Below are 16168 nucleotides of genomic sequence, written 5' to 3' on the forward strand. Positions count from 1 at the left end.
TAGTTCAATTCACCGACTCCATAAATTGAGTGAATCACTACAATTTATTGTATTTGATAATCATTTTCGGGAACAAATTTTATTTTAAACAAATGAAAGTAGTAAATGGGGGACACGTAAGGCACAAATCAAGAGAGTTGAAAATGCGTTCAAATTGGGGTATTTTTAGACTTTTTTTGTATTGAGTTTGACATCGGCAGGCTGAAATGACGTCACCACTCCATGTAAAGCAACATGTCATCACTTATTCACTAGATCACTTACTTACTTTGACTGCGTTCTGACACCTATCTAACAAGACATGAAACCCCAACAATCGTATAGGATTTGACAGGTTAGCGGACACCTTTATCCAGGACATATTAGCGGATGCTTCCACGCCTTCTAGCCACATCAACTTAGGCCTACCACGTTCCCTCTGTCCTTGTAGTCTTCATAAACGTGACATACTAGCTTAAAGATTTTGGCATGAATCATTACAGCCCAGGCAAACAAACTTTTAGTTCTTACCTGGTAAGTTTAACATGAAATAGGTTAAGGATAGTTGGACTGTCTATGGAAGGATCATCCCTTACTGGGCTTGAACTCACGACGGGTGTTTTATAAAGCGCATGCTTTGTTTGGCACCAAAAGAACACAAAACTTTTCGACACACCCAACAGTGCTCGCTAACCAACGAAAGCGATGCAATGAATTGCTGTTTCGAAATTCTTTCAGGAACAGGATACTCTACTCAACGTGCAAGCACCATCAGCAGCAGCAACCGGCATGGTCAGACTCAAAAAAAAAAAAAAAAGAAAGAAAATGCTCCACAAAGTAAAACGAACTCAAAGCTCAGCAGCTGAACAGTACGGCAGCGGCAGCACGTTGGTAGACGTAGATGAAAATATTGCAAGACACTGCAGAGAAATGGTCGCAGTGTAGCTGTACGTCACCGGATACGATTCAGCGACAGTGAAGGGAGATGATTGATACAATGAAGCGCTTGGTAGCTTGGGATTTTTCCTTCACTGCTCACTGCCGCTTGTTACAGTTTATGGGAAAGCTCTTTGTTTTGTGGATTACATTGTGAGAGGGTTGTATGTGTTCACAGAAAAATAAAGAGGTTTGTGAAAAATATTTGAGAAAAAACTGTAAAAAAAATATCATGATGTTATAGAGTTGTTGGGACTAGAAACGACCCCGTTCTACAAGTAACCTTTAATCGATTTTAAACTGACCAGTTCAAGTGAGCAAGTGTATCAAAGGCACCAGCACCGAAAGCACAAACAAGCACTCTCGCTGGAATGCAATAAATCGAAAGCAAACGTTCCGAAAGTGACCATCTGGGTTCGTAGCTGATGGGATGATGGTGAAAAACGTGCCACACCAGTGTGGCCAGTTACGTTACGGTAAAGATCAAACGCTAACCAGTGTGCTACTGCTCCTGTGTGCATGTGCTTCCACTCGGGGATTGTGTAAAACGTCAACGATTACAAATGTCGTACCGAACCGTACTCAACAAGTCCCGGTTTGGCCGGTTGCCAACGAAGTGGAATGCGAAACGGGCAGTTGGAAAAGAACAACTATTCGCAAGGATTTTACAAGTGGTGGCGTTGACAGCGGAGAGTGGACTGGCCAAAGGCGTGAACGATAAAACGCTTGATGATTAATTGCATCAATAGTTCACCGTGGCCGTGGCGCGTTACAATCAATTACAATCCCAACAGTGGATGAAGGAATAGAACGCGCTAAGAGTTGCTGCAGCAGGGTTTAACAGTCGATCCCACCGCTAGAGGGAGCTATTAGCCGCCATATTGTGCTATTTAGACAATTATCCGTACCCAATAAAGTCTGTTTGATCATTTATTTAAACCGAAATTTCTTTGATCTATGAACGATACCGTGCTCGTTAGGGTGGAAAAGGATTCGTGAAGAAATTTATTAACAAACTCTCCGGTTTCTAAGGTGTTTCCCTCTTTCTTTCCCCATGCGTCGCATGCTCTAAAGGCACATCATTTAACCATGAAGCATTTCATTTTTAGAGCACAAGTTTACCGCAGCATATTTTTCACGTTTTTGCTTCAACCAGCGGAACACCTTCGCAACTCCTTCCCTCGCTTGCCGAGGGAGAATGTTTAGAGGGAGATATTTTTGGTTTCGCAAACCAAACCACACCACGACTTTCCTTCGCTGACAGCAACACAACACAACACAGAAACAACAACAAAAAAGTACAACGAAGGTTGTCACCTTCCGGGGCGCCGGCAGCCGGGATCTCATTTCCCGTAAAAAGGGTTGGGGCTGGGTTTGCCCCGTTGCTGTACTGCTCATTTCTTCAAACACCCCGCGCGCCACGAAATATTGTCTCGTTCACTGTCTTTCGCCCGGTGCGTAGCAGAAGCCGGTCAACCGATCAGGGACCACACGGGTGCTGCAAACGATGAAAGGAGCTGCTGAACGGTTTGTTTCTTTCCACCGGTGGAACGTGCCAGCCAGGAAGGATTAAAAGACGGAGTGCTTCATTGTCGTAGGTGTGCGTAAAGGGGCGGCATGGTTTGCAGCTATTCAAAATTAATGATGAAAATGTCATTAAAACACACACACCCGACAGGCAGGAGAGTAGCGCCGGAGGGTACTGTACTCTACTTGTCACCTCGGTTAGGTGCTGATGCCTTTTGTGTCCTGCAGGATACGGGAAAACTTCTTCATCTGAGCATAAACAAAACTTTCCCCGCCGCCTGGGTGTCGGGCTGTCATTAGCGAAAGAGTAGGTGGCAAATGGAATGTGAAGTATGTGTGTGTATGTTTGTGTGTGTGTTGCAAATGGTTCGAGTTAATGGTCTCATGTGTCAAAAACTGTAAACTCTCGGAAGTGTGACATTCCACCGTGATGATGAGCGTGAAAAGGCACAGGAAGCGGATATGGGAGGGTGGAGCATTGGGGTCAGAATGAGGTAGTTTCTTTCGAATGTTGCAAATTCAGGCGTAGTTTCACTTCAAAATGATTGTTTTGGTTGGATCATTACTTAAAAATATTTTTTTTTTAAATTTTTGGTAAAAATCCTCCAATCCACAAGCAAAGGACATTACAGAAAAAAGGGTTTTGTATGGATAAAAGTAGTAAGAATTGAATTGAGAACGCTCTGGAACTAGCGTATTTTACAGTAGTTCATTGTATTTCATATGACGTTTGTTTTACCACAACATATAGATGAGGATTCCATTTAGCTCTGTACGGTCTATATATGTCATCGTGATGTATGAAACTCCACAAAATCAATGCCTTCTCAGTGCAACTTCGCATTCTAACGAATACTTATACGTACACTCAATGTAACTCGAAATACACAATGAATTTTTTAACTCTCCGTGAGCACAATACAGCTCCACACTCTTCTGTAGCTCCGCAGAGTAAATATAGCTCAGCACAATGTATGCCACTTCTCATTCTAAACAGATTTACGTTCTTTGATGTAACTCTGCGCTATTACTGCCACTATGTACTCTCAATGTATCTCCATACGTTCTACGAGCCCGTGAACTCTTCTTGAGCTCAATGAAGCTCCACACTCTTTTGTAGCTCCGTACGCACTTATGCAAGCTCTGAACACGTACAGCATGCTGTTTTGCGTATGAATCAAAACTACTACAAGCGTTTTGAATGAGACTCTTCATACTAAATCAATTTTCAATTGTAATTTCAATTGAATATTCTCGTATTCTATCTACACATAACTAAATATAAAACCATTACGCGAGCTCTAAGCATTCTTTTTCTACAGGAGAAAATTGTGACTCTTGTATTCCTTATACCTGCATACCTATCAAATGCGCAAGTGCTGCAAATTTGAGCACTATTAAAGTGCTGACTATTAAACTACTATAAAGCAGACGGAATTCCACGAGCTCTTTTGGTGTCATTTTGGTATAACAAATATTCCTTCAAGCTCAGCTAAGCTTAATTTTTCTGGACTCATAAGTCTAAGTAACTCTACTTGAACCATCCCCTAAAGCCATCATTAGCGCCGATAATTTTATCTCACATATCGTTTCGCCCCATGCTCCCATAAGTTATGATAAATGATCATTTGCTAACGATTTGCAGGCATGACTATCACATTACTCTATCGTCATCGTCAACGAAGCGGCGCATCAACATCAGCACACATCCAACTAATGCCCCTAATTTAATTATTGCTGTATTTAAACAACTACAGATAATTGATCGCAAGCCGGTACGACCGGGTATGCAGGTGCGAAAAGTAAACATAATCACTCGGAAATGCTCCAAATTTAGCACTATGCGAGTGAAATGCCACAGCTTAAGCCCGCTCTTTGCCACGAAGCGAAATGCGCGCCGCACCGCAGTGTCCGGGATTAGTGCGAAGAGACTTATGTATCATTTTCTCACCTTCCGTCACGCGCCATGCTTTTGTTTTAGGGCTCGCTGGGTAGGTTCAAGGAAAACAAAACAAAAAAAATGGAACTCCCTTTACTACGCCCTTCCTTTGCCGCATCGCTCTGGCGCACGGTGAAATATCTGGTTACAAATTGTGTGCCCAAGCTTATGTTTTTGCCGCAAGTACGCTTGTCGGTGGCCGCAACCTTTTTCGCTGTGGCCCCAGAGCCGGTGGCAGTGGCTTCCTGAAGCCCGAAAAGTGTCACCGTGTCTTTTTTTCTTTCTTTCTTTTCTGCTTTGTTTTGCCTCCTGCTCGCCCCCAGTTTGTGTCTCTTGGTGGACGTTAGTATTTGCTGATAAAAGCTAAAACCGAACACTGCAGTGTGCCGCGACTGGCTGTGCCCGGTATCAAGGGGATCATTTTCCCATCCATTTCCTCTCCTGGATGCTTTGGGCCTGGCCGCAAGAGGACGTCGCAGAAACGGGGGGCAATTTTTGAAAAGGATAAAGACTAAGGAACCGATCTGCTACGATGCAGACACGGACACGCAACGGGAAGGCAGTCCGGTGGGGAAATTTCTTGTGAAAAATGGCTGGTCTCATCTTTCCGGCGCTGCGACAAAAGAGTCTCATTATTGTTATTAATTTTTAACTAACACCTCTGGCACCGGGCACAAACGGGGCGGTACAATCGAGGGCTCGGTGTACCATTCACTCAATTTATGTGTCCGCCGGTGCGGTCGGGGCACGGTTTGCGATGATGGAAATGGGGTACATTTGCACCACCCGGGCTGAGTTCGTGACCGGGGTGGCGTAGTTTTGTGCACGCTCTTCATTAAAGAAAGGTTTCACAAATTATGATGCTTTTTGAAGATTTTTTGTTGGTGTATTAGGGTGTTTTTTATGTCGCTTTGTTTCTTAATTGTGATAATATTGTAGAAATTCTAACACCGTTTAGGATACATGACACAATACTGCGTTTTACTCATTGATGCCTTTGGAAGAAGTTTTGAACATCAAAGCTTTTCCATTCTTTTAGCCTCTAAATCGTCCAAGGAACACCTTCAAATTCGATTCATTAACTCCTCCCTGCCGGTTTGCTTTAAAATTCAATCTCCAGCAACTCCAGCCCAACCAACCAACGGTGCCCCAGCTGCCCCAATATCGACCTGCTGTCCCAGACAATGGTGCACGCTTTGGCTCCAACCTGCGGTAGCTGCTGATTGACACTTTGCTCCGGCACGATATTGACGAGAGGAGTGGAGTGAAAATTCACCATTTTTGCGCCGGGGTGATCGGGATCGAAATTCACCTCCACACGATACGCTTTCTCGAACTTTAAGCGGAGCGGATGAAAATGGAAATTCCTACTTTTCTATTCAAATTGCTTAATTTTCAATTCGGTGACAAATTTTCGATACGCTGTTCACGTTACGCTCGAGGTGTTTGAGTTTGGGAGTCCGTCCCGGGCCGCTTTATTGGGGGATGATTTGGGGGAAAGAAAAACGCCCCCCCCCCTGTTTTGGCCTTTATCTTTCAGACACGGTAGATTACAAAGGAGAAAGGAGCTTTAGAGTTTTCCTGTTTTTCATGTTTTTTTTCTTTCTTTCTTTTCGGTTCGGTATCATTATTTAGGCGCATAAGCGAAACTCATTGTTGTGCGGAATGGTTGGGATGAAAATGAAAATTATGTTTTTTTTTGGTCTGCTTTTGCTATGAATAATGCTACGGTCATTATTGATTTTTAAAGGAAAATTATGTCCTGCCTGCCGAACGAAAAATAACAGATGGGGAGGTTCTTTTGTCCCCGCTTTGATCTGGTTTTTGAGGTGTTCCAGCAATGGTGTCGGCAGCTAACGCAGAACCATTTTGATGCAGTGTGATGTTTCGTTTTAGAGAGTAATATTGGATATTGAAAAAAAAAACTCATATATTAGACATTAAAGAAATTACCAAAAACCAAAATAAAATAGAAATTAAACATGAAGTAAATAGAGCAAAAACTCCTCTACGTTTTAAAAGATACTTCTTCGCATTATTACGAATGTTTAAGGTAGAAGCAGTGATCTGAAATATATTTAATAATTATTGAAGGTTTCAAGGAATGATTTTTAAATGTTCTTGATACCTAATTCCTCCAAAGTGAGGAAGCAATTATTATTGTGGTAAGACTTTCCTCATCGTTCTTTGTGCGCGATTCCAAATAAGTCTGCTTTTTCGCTGTCTGTACCGAAGGCAAAAACACCAAAAGCTATCGTCTGCTTTGTGGCTCATCCTTGAAAAATAAGAGTTCTTCTAACTTCTATTCCAATGCAGTCAAAAATCCAATGCACTATGAATTTACAATATTTTATTGTGTTTAAAGGCAAACTGAAAACGATGTCAGAATAATTAATCTCAAAGACTGATTTGAAATGAAACCTTATTACATTTTGCATTTAATTTACCTCACAAAGCTGTACTTATATGTTTCATAAATATGAAGAAAGTAAGCGCTATTACATATTCAGAATTGAAAAATCAATTGTAAACCCCTGAATGGCGTATAGAGAATCATAGAAGAGAAAAATACTACTCTCTGCTAAAGTTTACCAAACGAAAAAAAACATACTTTAATGGCATTTTTTAAAATAATTATAGCTTTCTTTAATGCGTTGAATTTCGTTGTATTGTATTAGAGAAACTAAATATTTTGACTCAATTTGAATCAATGCAAGAAGTATTAATGCTCAATCCCCGCTCCTGCCGGTTAGAATTCCTTTATGTGTAAATATTGCATATTTTGCGCCCCTTGCAAACACGAGCCCATCCGTACTTTATGGCTGCACGATAAAAGATATCAACTGGGCCTGGTAGTAAATCAAAAAAATGAATAGACCGTCCTGTACAAACGCTGCAGAGTGAAGAGCAAAAGGAGCAAACGAAAGAAAGGGAGAAAGTGTAAGGAGAGCTCTCCAACACCTCCTGTACATCCTGCACTTGGCCTGCCTCGGAAATCAGAGCTCGTACACCCTTGTCAGACAATTTCAACAAACCATCGTAGCGGTAGTGGCCCTAGTCGTAGTAGTAGTAGTAGCTACACAAACGCTCAGCAGTTGGGCGCTGCACAGGCACAGGGTGGATTGTTTGTCGAGTGAAATGGACAGCGCTTACCTGAGTTAGCTGGGATGAAGCGTAGTAGGACACCCGGGATGGACAGACCGATTCCGGCTTGGCGTAGACCGACTCCGTCCCCGTTCCGGCGGTACCGTTCTGCCCGAGGGGCAGCAGCGCTGTCGCGTACGGCGACGGTGAAGGGGTGCTGCGAAACCCTGCAAGTGAACGTGAACGCCCGGAAGCGCAATGCGAGAAACACAGCGATTGGTGTCGTTTGTGTGGTGTGGGATGTCCATTTAGATACGGTTCATGTTTATATTCGCATAAGGGGGAAGAAACGGGGGAAGTGATGTAGAACCATACATGCAGGGTTCGTTTTTTTTTGTTTTGTTTGGGGAGGGGGGATGACGACGACAGGACAAACAAAGCGACCAATACGGAAATACGGTGTGCTATGGGGTGGCAGAGGGGAGGCAGAAATCAATTTGAAACTTAGAAACATTTAATTAAAGTAAATTTAGCAGGAAGCACAAATTTGGCGTTGAAAAAGGATCGCGCCATTTGCCGAAAACTGGGAATGTGTTGAACGGACATCGATAGAAAATAAAGGAGGAAGTGGAGGAGGGAAATTCATTCCCCAAGAGTGACACTTACACGACTTTTTCGACTCACTGATGGGATATTTGTTGAGGCTCGCTATCGTTGCGTAGGAACCACTGTTCGCGCTGGGCGGCCGTCCCAAGGGATCCAGCCGGATGAACACATTCTGGTGGCTGCCGTACGCCGCGGTGGTGAAGCTGGTGCTGAGGAAGGGAAGTAGAAAGGGACGAAAAAATAAAAGCATTAATAATACACCGTACATCGATCCCACTCGGGTTTTAGAGTGGAAATATTTACAAACTGTGGACGCCAACGAATCGATTGCATCCTGGGAAAGGACTGGGAGAAGGGGAAGGATTCTCACGACAAGGCACAACGGTTGCATCGACTGCACGGCAGGCAGGGTGGACATGAGACATGAGCACAAAAAATAACACGAATATCGATGAAGCATAAATTCCCTGCCATCCTGCGTCCCTCCCGTAGCTACCGGAACGTCCTCTATCGGCCGGCCGGCAGAGAGTGGAGCGTCAGCAGGAGCTTCGGAGCAGATCGGAGAACAGAAAAGGGATTATCTGCCCGTGTGTCCCGTGTGTCTTGCGTTTCAAAAATCTGTTCTGGGCGCCCGGGTTTGGGGTTTGGCTCGGTTCGTTGACAAGACGGTACTGTTTTTCGAACAGAACGGAGGTACCCGGCGTTCTTCTTCGGCGTTCCTCGTCGAGTTGTTCCGTTGCCACAGCTGGGTCTGAAATGAACATGTTCGGACATGTGTTACCAGCCCGGCGGATGGTTCGGAGGGGGTCGGCGAGTGGACGGCCGGTGCAACGCGACAACGCTGCTGAACGATGGTGCATGTTTTCTGCTCCGAGAAACAAGACCGATATTAGCACGTTGGTCGGATGAGATTGCAAAACACTGGCATTAAAAGTAAAGGGGACATGGTGGTGAACGGGGACGGTGGAGGACGGGGTACATGGGTAGGAAAGTATTACAACGTGCCAGAAAACCGAAGAAAGGCAGGTTATTGTAACAGCCGGCGTACGGCGTATGCACTTGTGGGCTGTTGAATCGTGTTCATCTCCTGCGTGGTGGATTATATGCTCTTGATTTATTAAATATTTGATATGTTTGGTAGCAAATAAGCGTTTGATGGACTCTCTCTCTCTCTCTCTGCCTCTGATTACTAGCAAAGAAGTATTTGTGGATCGTACGAGCTTCGCATCAATTATTGTAAATTGTATTCAATTTAATTTTCTAAAGTAATATGCTATCATATAAAGCGTGTAAGTGTTTATCTCGCTTTTGATAAAAATGAGAGCTTAAAACTTGTCATATCAAAAGAGTAAATAAGAAATAAGATGTGAAAACCGATTGTTAATTATTAACGGTCGATTCGCTGGCACAATGTTAGTTCTTGTGATTCGCGAACGAGGGCGACACGGATAGTGGTTAGTGTGATCAATGTCTACCACTGATCGGGTTGAGCATTCCCGAAGGATCCCGATCTAGGCTAAGCGAAAAATGCAAGGCTAAGCGAAAGATGTACTCTTTAGTCAAAGCCTATGACAAGTAACGGATTTTTTAGCGTCTCTAACGAAAAAATAAATAAAAAGACAGCTTACAAACGCTTGGTTTTTCTTAAAAAAATAATTATCAACTGGCGAAAGAAAGAGTCCTGTTGCAGTGTGCAACACCAATAGTATTTTTTCTAATTTAATTATGTCTCTCTTAGTAACAGTTCAATCGAATCTATCTACTCTAGTCTAAGTAAGTAGTAATTTTGCATTTAATATGAACCTTTATGTTTTGGCAGCAAGCCAAACATATTGCCAAATGAACTTATGTGTAATACTCCTCCTGTGACAACTGTAAACTGTAAACTGCAATCTTAAATTGATTTACTTTTGAACGTTTTTTGAAGAAACAAATTATATCCTTTCCTTAAAGTCCAGTGTCTGCGTAGAAAAGTCTAGGCTCAAAAAAAAAAGTCAGAGGATCTAAGATGGTCCAAGGCGCGAACTTATGATGAGCAGTACAAAGGACTAACTGACGAAGATTATACGAAGAGCTGATTTAAATTCGAAAGTGAACAATTGTAGCGCCTCGAATATTTTTAGTTTAAAATGTTTAATGGCAACTCTAAACAGTTGTATTTTGGTAGCAGATCAAGACACAATTTAAGCTCACTGCTCTATATGATGCGTAAATTGAGTTTGATATAGTTATTAGGGTTTATATTATATGAGATTATGTAGTTGATTATGTTATGAGGAAAAACACAACCGCGTTTCTAATCAAACTTTGGGGCCCTTCACGATTCCAGTCAGTTTTTTGTGTGGAATTTGACAGTTGGAGGCTGAAATCATGTAAACACTCTATACAAAACCACACACAAAACTAGCTTGCAATTTTCAGTCTAGATTATTCTAGCCTCAAAGCTAGAATTAGATTCGAGTACCTGCTCGAAAAATGGCAAAACAAGGTGTTGTTTACATTTACCCCAAGGTGCATTAAAGAGATCTGGTGATGGAATCCAGAATCAAAGTGTATGTAGTCCAGGTGGTCTCATAGCTTGTTTTTTTATAATTAAATTTGGTCACTTTTTGACAGGATGGGTGTAAACTTCTGTTCAAACAAGCTTTATGGAGGCTTGACGAATATTCAAAACACTCTTAAAATCTTCATTCAGAATCAGAAGCAATAAAAATCAGCCTTCTGAATACATACACCTTGGGATAAGCCCACCTGTATATCATACCCACTTAGATAGCTGCTCGAAAACTGCTATACAATGAAAACAGCTGACAGGCTGAAATTTCAGCCTACGAACTTAAAACGGAAAGGGCCCCTTTATCAGCAATTAAAAATCGCAGATAAAAGGTAATGAATTTTATAGGTTATTTTCCACTTGATCTGGATTGTTGACTATGAAGAAAGATTTGGCATCGAACGTTTTTCGGTTTTATTCAACGAAAAAAAAAATATTTTTATCACTCTGTAAGTAAGTTTATGGATATTATTTGCTGTATGTTCACAGCTACCAATAGTGTTCTGAGTAATCTGAACCATGAAATTGCTTATTTAATTATTTTGCTACCCTGTGTCGCTTATGTATTTAAAATATGAAAGAAAATTAAGTTGTTCTAATATATCTAAATTCATTTAAAATATAAATACACTCATAATTACGCCTAGATTATGGGATACGTACTGTAGCGAGTCCTGCCGAATCTGCTTCCGGGCACGCACGTACATTGCACTGGCAATGAGTCCGACGACCAGCACGAGCCCCAGTGCACAGGCAGCCGCTCCCAGTAGAGCCGGTCCTTGCTGTGGTGCTATTTCAGCCGCCGGGAGACGATTCCTTGCCGGATGCATGCCTGAAAGAAAGCAGAAAAAACACACACAGAAACCATAACAGATATGTATGCTTAGTGTAGTGTAGTACAAACGAAGCTTGTTTGTTTAATAGCGCCACCCCGAAACCCCGCTTGACACACATTCCCAACACAATCGAAACGCTTATTGCTTCATAAAGAACCTGTTGTTGGTGAAATTTGTCACCAGCATTATTCATGGTGCGGTTTTCAAATTCTTTGGCGTTTTTTTGTCTACAGCATAGTTTCTCCGAAACGGTAATGGTAGCTTTTAGAGGTTGTGGAATTTATGCTCTCATTTGCTGCTTGTTTGCCTTGCCGGGAGGATGCTTCGGACGTATCGCCGATAAGCAGCAAAAACAAACATTATTTTTTATCGACAACACGCGAAACCAGGCATTAGAAGGCAGGGCTTAAGGCTTAAGGCGGTGCTGCTCCGGCTGCCCGCCACATAATAAACTCGCGAGAAAACCTCGATTAATACCCGGCCTAGCTGTGGTTTGCGCGCAATGCGGAAGCGTATTTAATGTTTCACTGCGTCCGCTTTAGCTCGCGAGGGGATGTTTGAGAATTTCTTTGTTTATTCACCAACTAGGAAGGAACGGTTTGGTGGGAATTAATTGAAATTTATCACATTCTTACGGTGGGCAAAAGTATCGCGAGGCGAAACATTTGAACCCGCCGCGTGGGGAGACGAACGCACAAGGCAAGCAGAGTTTGCTTAAGACCAGCTCAGTGAACTGAAGCAAATAGTGTTTTGCTCTTCTTTTAGGACTTATCTCGGATGTATTTTGGTTTGGTGGCTTTTTTAATTAAAATAATATATAGACAGATTTTATGTCAATAATAAAGCAACGGAATGATGCTTGTGGAATCATTTCCCGAAATAAGCGGGAATAAATTAGTTTGACTGCACAATGAAGCGCACGCAAACGGGCAATGCAAATCAAAACCCCTTTGGAAAACAGGCGTACACAGTGGCTGTGGCTTTTTGTGATTGTATGCGTGTGAATATTTTATTCTAAATAATCAGTTCTAAATCGGTTCTGCTCGCTGCCATTCATTGCTGGGTTCAAAAATTGCGCACTCTGCCAGAAAGGAAGGAAGCAAAAAGGAAGGAAACCAGCAAATCGAAGCCATCAATTTGCATTTTATGCCGCATCGATTTGAAAAGCGATATCAACCGTTTTTGGGCCTGCTCCCAAAAATGGAATTGAAAGGGAGGGAAATAGAAATGGACAGGGAAGATAGGTTGAATGAATATGATGCAATCAACATTCGATAGATTTGGGTTGAGCGTTGGGGTCGCAAGGGGACGGTATGGCATCGTGTGTACCAGTTCGGGGCTGGGAAGTTGCGAAAAACAGGACGATAAGCTATTCAGTAGAGCGAGGCAGGAAAGAGGCATTATTTCCATCCAGGTTGTTGAAAAGCAAACAGGGGAAAAAAGGATTGCAATAAAATATTTGCCATTTATCTGCATGCATTTTGTGCACACTGTTTTGTGTGTTGATAATCAAATTATGCGAGATGTGTTCGTTGAAAATATGTTGCAAATTTTAGTAAAATGTCGTTTTTTAATCAAGAATTTTAGAATACTAATACGATGTAATGTAAGATTGAAGGTAAAATAAGGAACTCCAGACCGGAGCTTTAAAACATGAAAAATCATTATTTATAACTGTTAATTATGTAAGGATCAATCAATAAATTATTTTAATTCGTAGAGGAACTACAAGAATAGTTATAATGAAAGTTCCGAATTCTGAAGCCTAATGGTCAATAATCAAAGTAATACTAGGGAAAGGATCCTAAATAAAATTATATTTTTTTCCGGGCATGCTAATTGCATACCTTCAGGCGTCTTGAGGATACAGAAGAAGAGAAATGTAATAGAACGAGGTGTCAGAACTATGTATAATAATGAAAATATAATAAGGAAAAAGAGAATAAAATGGTCCATAAACAATAAAAAGATAAGCCTCTTATCTGAAAACTTCAATATTTTCTTACTATTTTTATTTTAATACGGAAACCTTCACCTTAAACACTATTGCCCAATGAACGTTTAAAGTCGTGCATAAAGAATTTTCACCCCTCGCTTCCTCACCTTTGATGCAAATTTTGTTCCGCTTGATAATCAACTTCGTGTCGTTATGCTTGGGCGGGCCCTCGACGTGCAGATGGATGCCAACCGGCACCTCCTTGGTCACGTTGCCCCAGCAGACGAGATGCACGGTGAAGCTTTCGACCGTCATCGGGATGATGCCGCTGGACGGAATGTCCAGCTCGGGATGCTGCAGCGCTCCCTCGTTGTCATCGTAGTGTACCGATATCGTGTAAGGAAGCTGGCAAAAAAAAGAAAAAAAGAGCCATTAGATACAGATAAGCGTGAAAGCTCGGGCGAGAAAAAGAACACACCAGCTCGTTGCTGGAGTGTTCAACTCGAATGGAACATCCTAATTGATGATAATCGAAGCGATGTCTCTCTTCTTGGCCCGGGGACAGTAATCATCGCCGGGACGGACACCCGCTCAAGAGAGTATAAATTAATATTCAATATTTAATCAGCACGCAGTGCTGATCTATGCCCTTTCTCTGCGCATAAATACGTTCGCGATAATGATGTATCGCTGCTGAGCGAAGTGAGGACGGCGCATTTTTATTCCAAGCAGCGCGTTTAATGAAGCGATATTATCGTTTGTGCAATCAACCGGCAGCGAAACTCGACTGGAAACGTTGCTGGATGGATAGAATGATGGACGTTTTGCAAAACTTTCTTTGGCAAAACTTGCTTTTTTTTCTTTCACTTCCAGCAAAGTAATTGCGGCTGGGCAGAAAGTATGTAACGATGCTTTTAATTAAAATTTTCGTGACCCACTTCGCGTGCAAGCTGGGGGTGATTGATCTTTGAAGCGCCGTTGATTGAGTTGGTGTAGTTTGTGTGTTTGGGAGTTTTCGGCGGTTGCTCTCGGAGACGGGAAGGTTAATGAAGTGAAGCAATTTTGCGATCAACTGAAGCACGAACGAGGCAATTAAAATATTTCACTGTCTGTGCGCTTTTTTCGAGCTTGGAAGAAGGCATTCTTCTAATCAATCGATCGAGCGCATCAGAAGCCAACCTGGGCAAGCCGAACTTCCAACCAGCTTGTAAAACGTTGTGAAATAAATTGTGTAAAAATTAACAGCAGACAACTCAATAAACCACTGTATTATTCACATTCGAATCTCCTACCAAACAACTCCAAACCCCAGGCACGACCACTCATCAAGCACTGCTACGGGGGCGAGGGAGAGGGCGATAAAACAATCGAGCCCTGTCTGACACTCTCGGAATCTAATTAAAAACAACAAAGAGAACTAATTGATTCCCGTCTGCGAATCCCGCCGGTAATCGCATTACGGGTGCAAGCAACAAATAGCCTCCCAGTCCCAGTCTGCAGCTCTATGGGGGAAACGGAATCGCTTTTTTGGTCTGTGTTCGTTTGCGGAAGCTGTGTTGAATGGTCGAGCTGGACCAAAACCGTCTGTGCTTTTCAGTGGACACAGAAGAGTGTTACATGCTTTGTAGCAGAATAGGTTCTTTTAGGGATTGAAATAGGAAAGTAGTTTGGGGCACTACCGTTGTAAAGGACCTGGACAGGCAACACATGTTTGTGGTGATCGTGATGTTCCTTTACACCGTAGTTTTGAGTCGAAAACATGAAAAATATTTCCTATTTTAGCTTATTAAATAACATTTATTTTAACAACCTAATTTGATTGACCGTCAATTTTGATGCTCCATTTTGCATACGGGGCAACACCCATCTAATACTGTCCCCAGTTTGGCTAATTTCTCCAACCCAATCAGGATGTATTTTGATTGAATTTTGATTCCCCCGAATGGTCGTATCGTTTGTGCCGCAGATGGAACTCTGCGGGACACTTACTCTTGGTGCTTAAAAACCAGACATCGGGCCTCACGCCGAAAAGTCGATTGATTAATTGAGTTTACTTTTGGGCAGATTGGTGCTGACTTCGGCTGAAGACCTTTGGCAATGTCTGCTCTATCTCTCTCTCTCTCTTGCACTGACAAATTAAATCAAAGCCGAAGGATGATTTAAACCCACCCTGGAGAAGGTCATTCAGGGCAAGGACGACACAGGACAGGCGCAAGGCGATATCGGTTTGATTGCATTAAGGCAGCGTGGCATGGAAAACAGTTTCCACCGTTTTCACAAGCTCGCTTTCTCTCTCTCTCTCTCTTTCTCTCTCTCTCTCTCTCCCTCAGAACGTCATCCAACAAACAGGACGATCGCTCGCTCTTTGCATAACTTTATTAGTTCCCGTCCGTTTATGGAGTTTACTTTCGCTAAAACTGACTGACTGTAGCTCTGTGCCTTTATTTCCGTTTAGCCGAACTCACTGTGGATGAGAGGATGAAAGAGTCGATGCCCGAAAAGATGCCGAGGTTTTCCATTAGCGTGGCGAAAGTTGTAAACCGTGCCCCTAATGGCGTTGCGTGTAATTTTATTACGGCGGTGCGTTCCGAGAAAAAGCGGCACAAACTTTTATTTACCAGCCCAGGACAAATTACAAAGCCCAGATGAGGAAGAGTTGAACCTGACAGCAATCCTTTTATCCACGCGGGCATGCTAATGGAACGGTGGAAGTGATGCAATGATACGGCCGCACCATGTTTGCACCGCTGTGCGTGTACACTTTAAAATTT

At 42.5% G+C, this 16168-nt stretch overlaps 1 protein-coding gene across 3 annotated transcripts in view; it reads right to left on the bottom strand.

Moving 5' to 3' along the window:
• Positions 1–16168, bottom strand: part of LOC1277016 (tyrosine-protein kinase Drl) — a 56682-nt gene that overhangs the window by 21585 nt on the left and 18929 nt on the right. For all 3 annotated transcript variants that reach the window (XM_061645134.1, XM_061645135.1, XM_061645136.1), the window contains exons 4-7: positions 13565–13802; positions 11289–11457; positions 8132–8280; positions 7535–7692 (exon numbers count right to left, since the gene is read on the bottom strand). In XM_061645134.1, coding sequence (XP_061501118.1) covers positions 7535–7692; positions 8132–8280; positions 11289–11457; positions 13565–13802 — 714 coding nt within the window. The remainder of the gene's footprint in view (positions 1–7534; positions 7693–8131; positions 8281–11288; positions 11458–13564; positions 13803–16168) is intronic.

Source organism: Anopheles gambiae, chromosome 2 (genome assembly GCF_943734735.2).
Source record: "Anopheles gambiae chromosome 2, idAnoGambNW_F1_1, whole genome shotgun sequence".
NCBI lineage: Eukaryota > Metazoa > Arthropoda > Insecta > Diptera > Culicidae > Anopheles > Anopheles gambiae.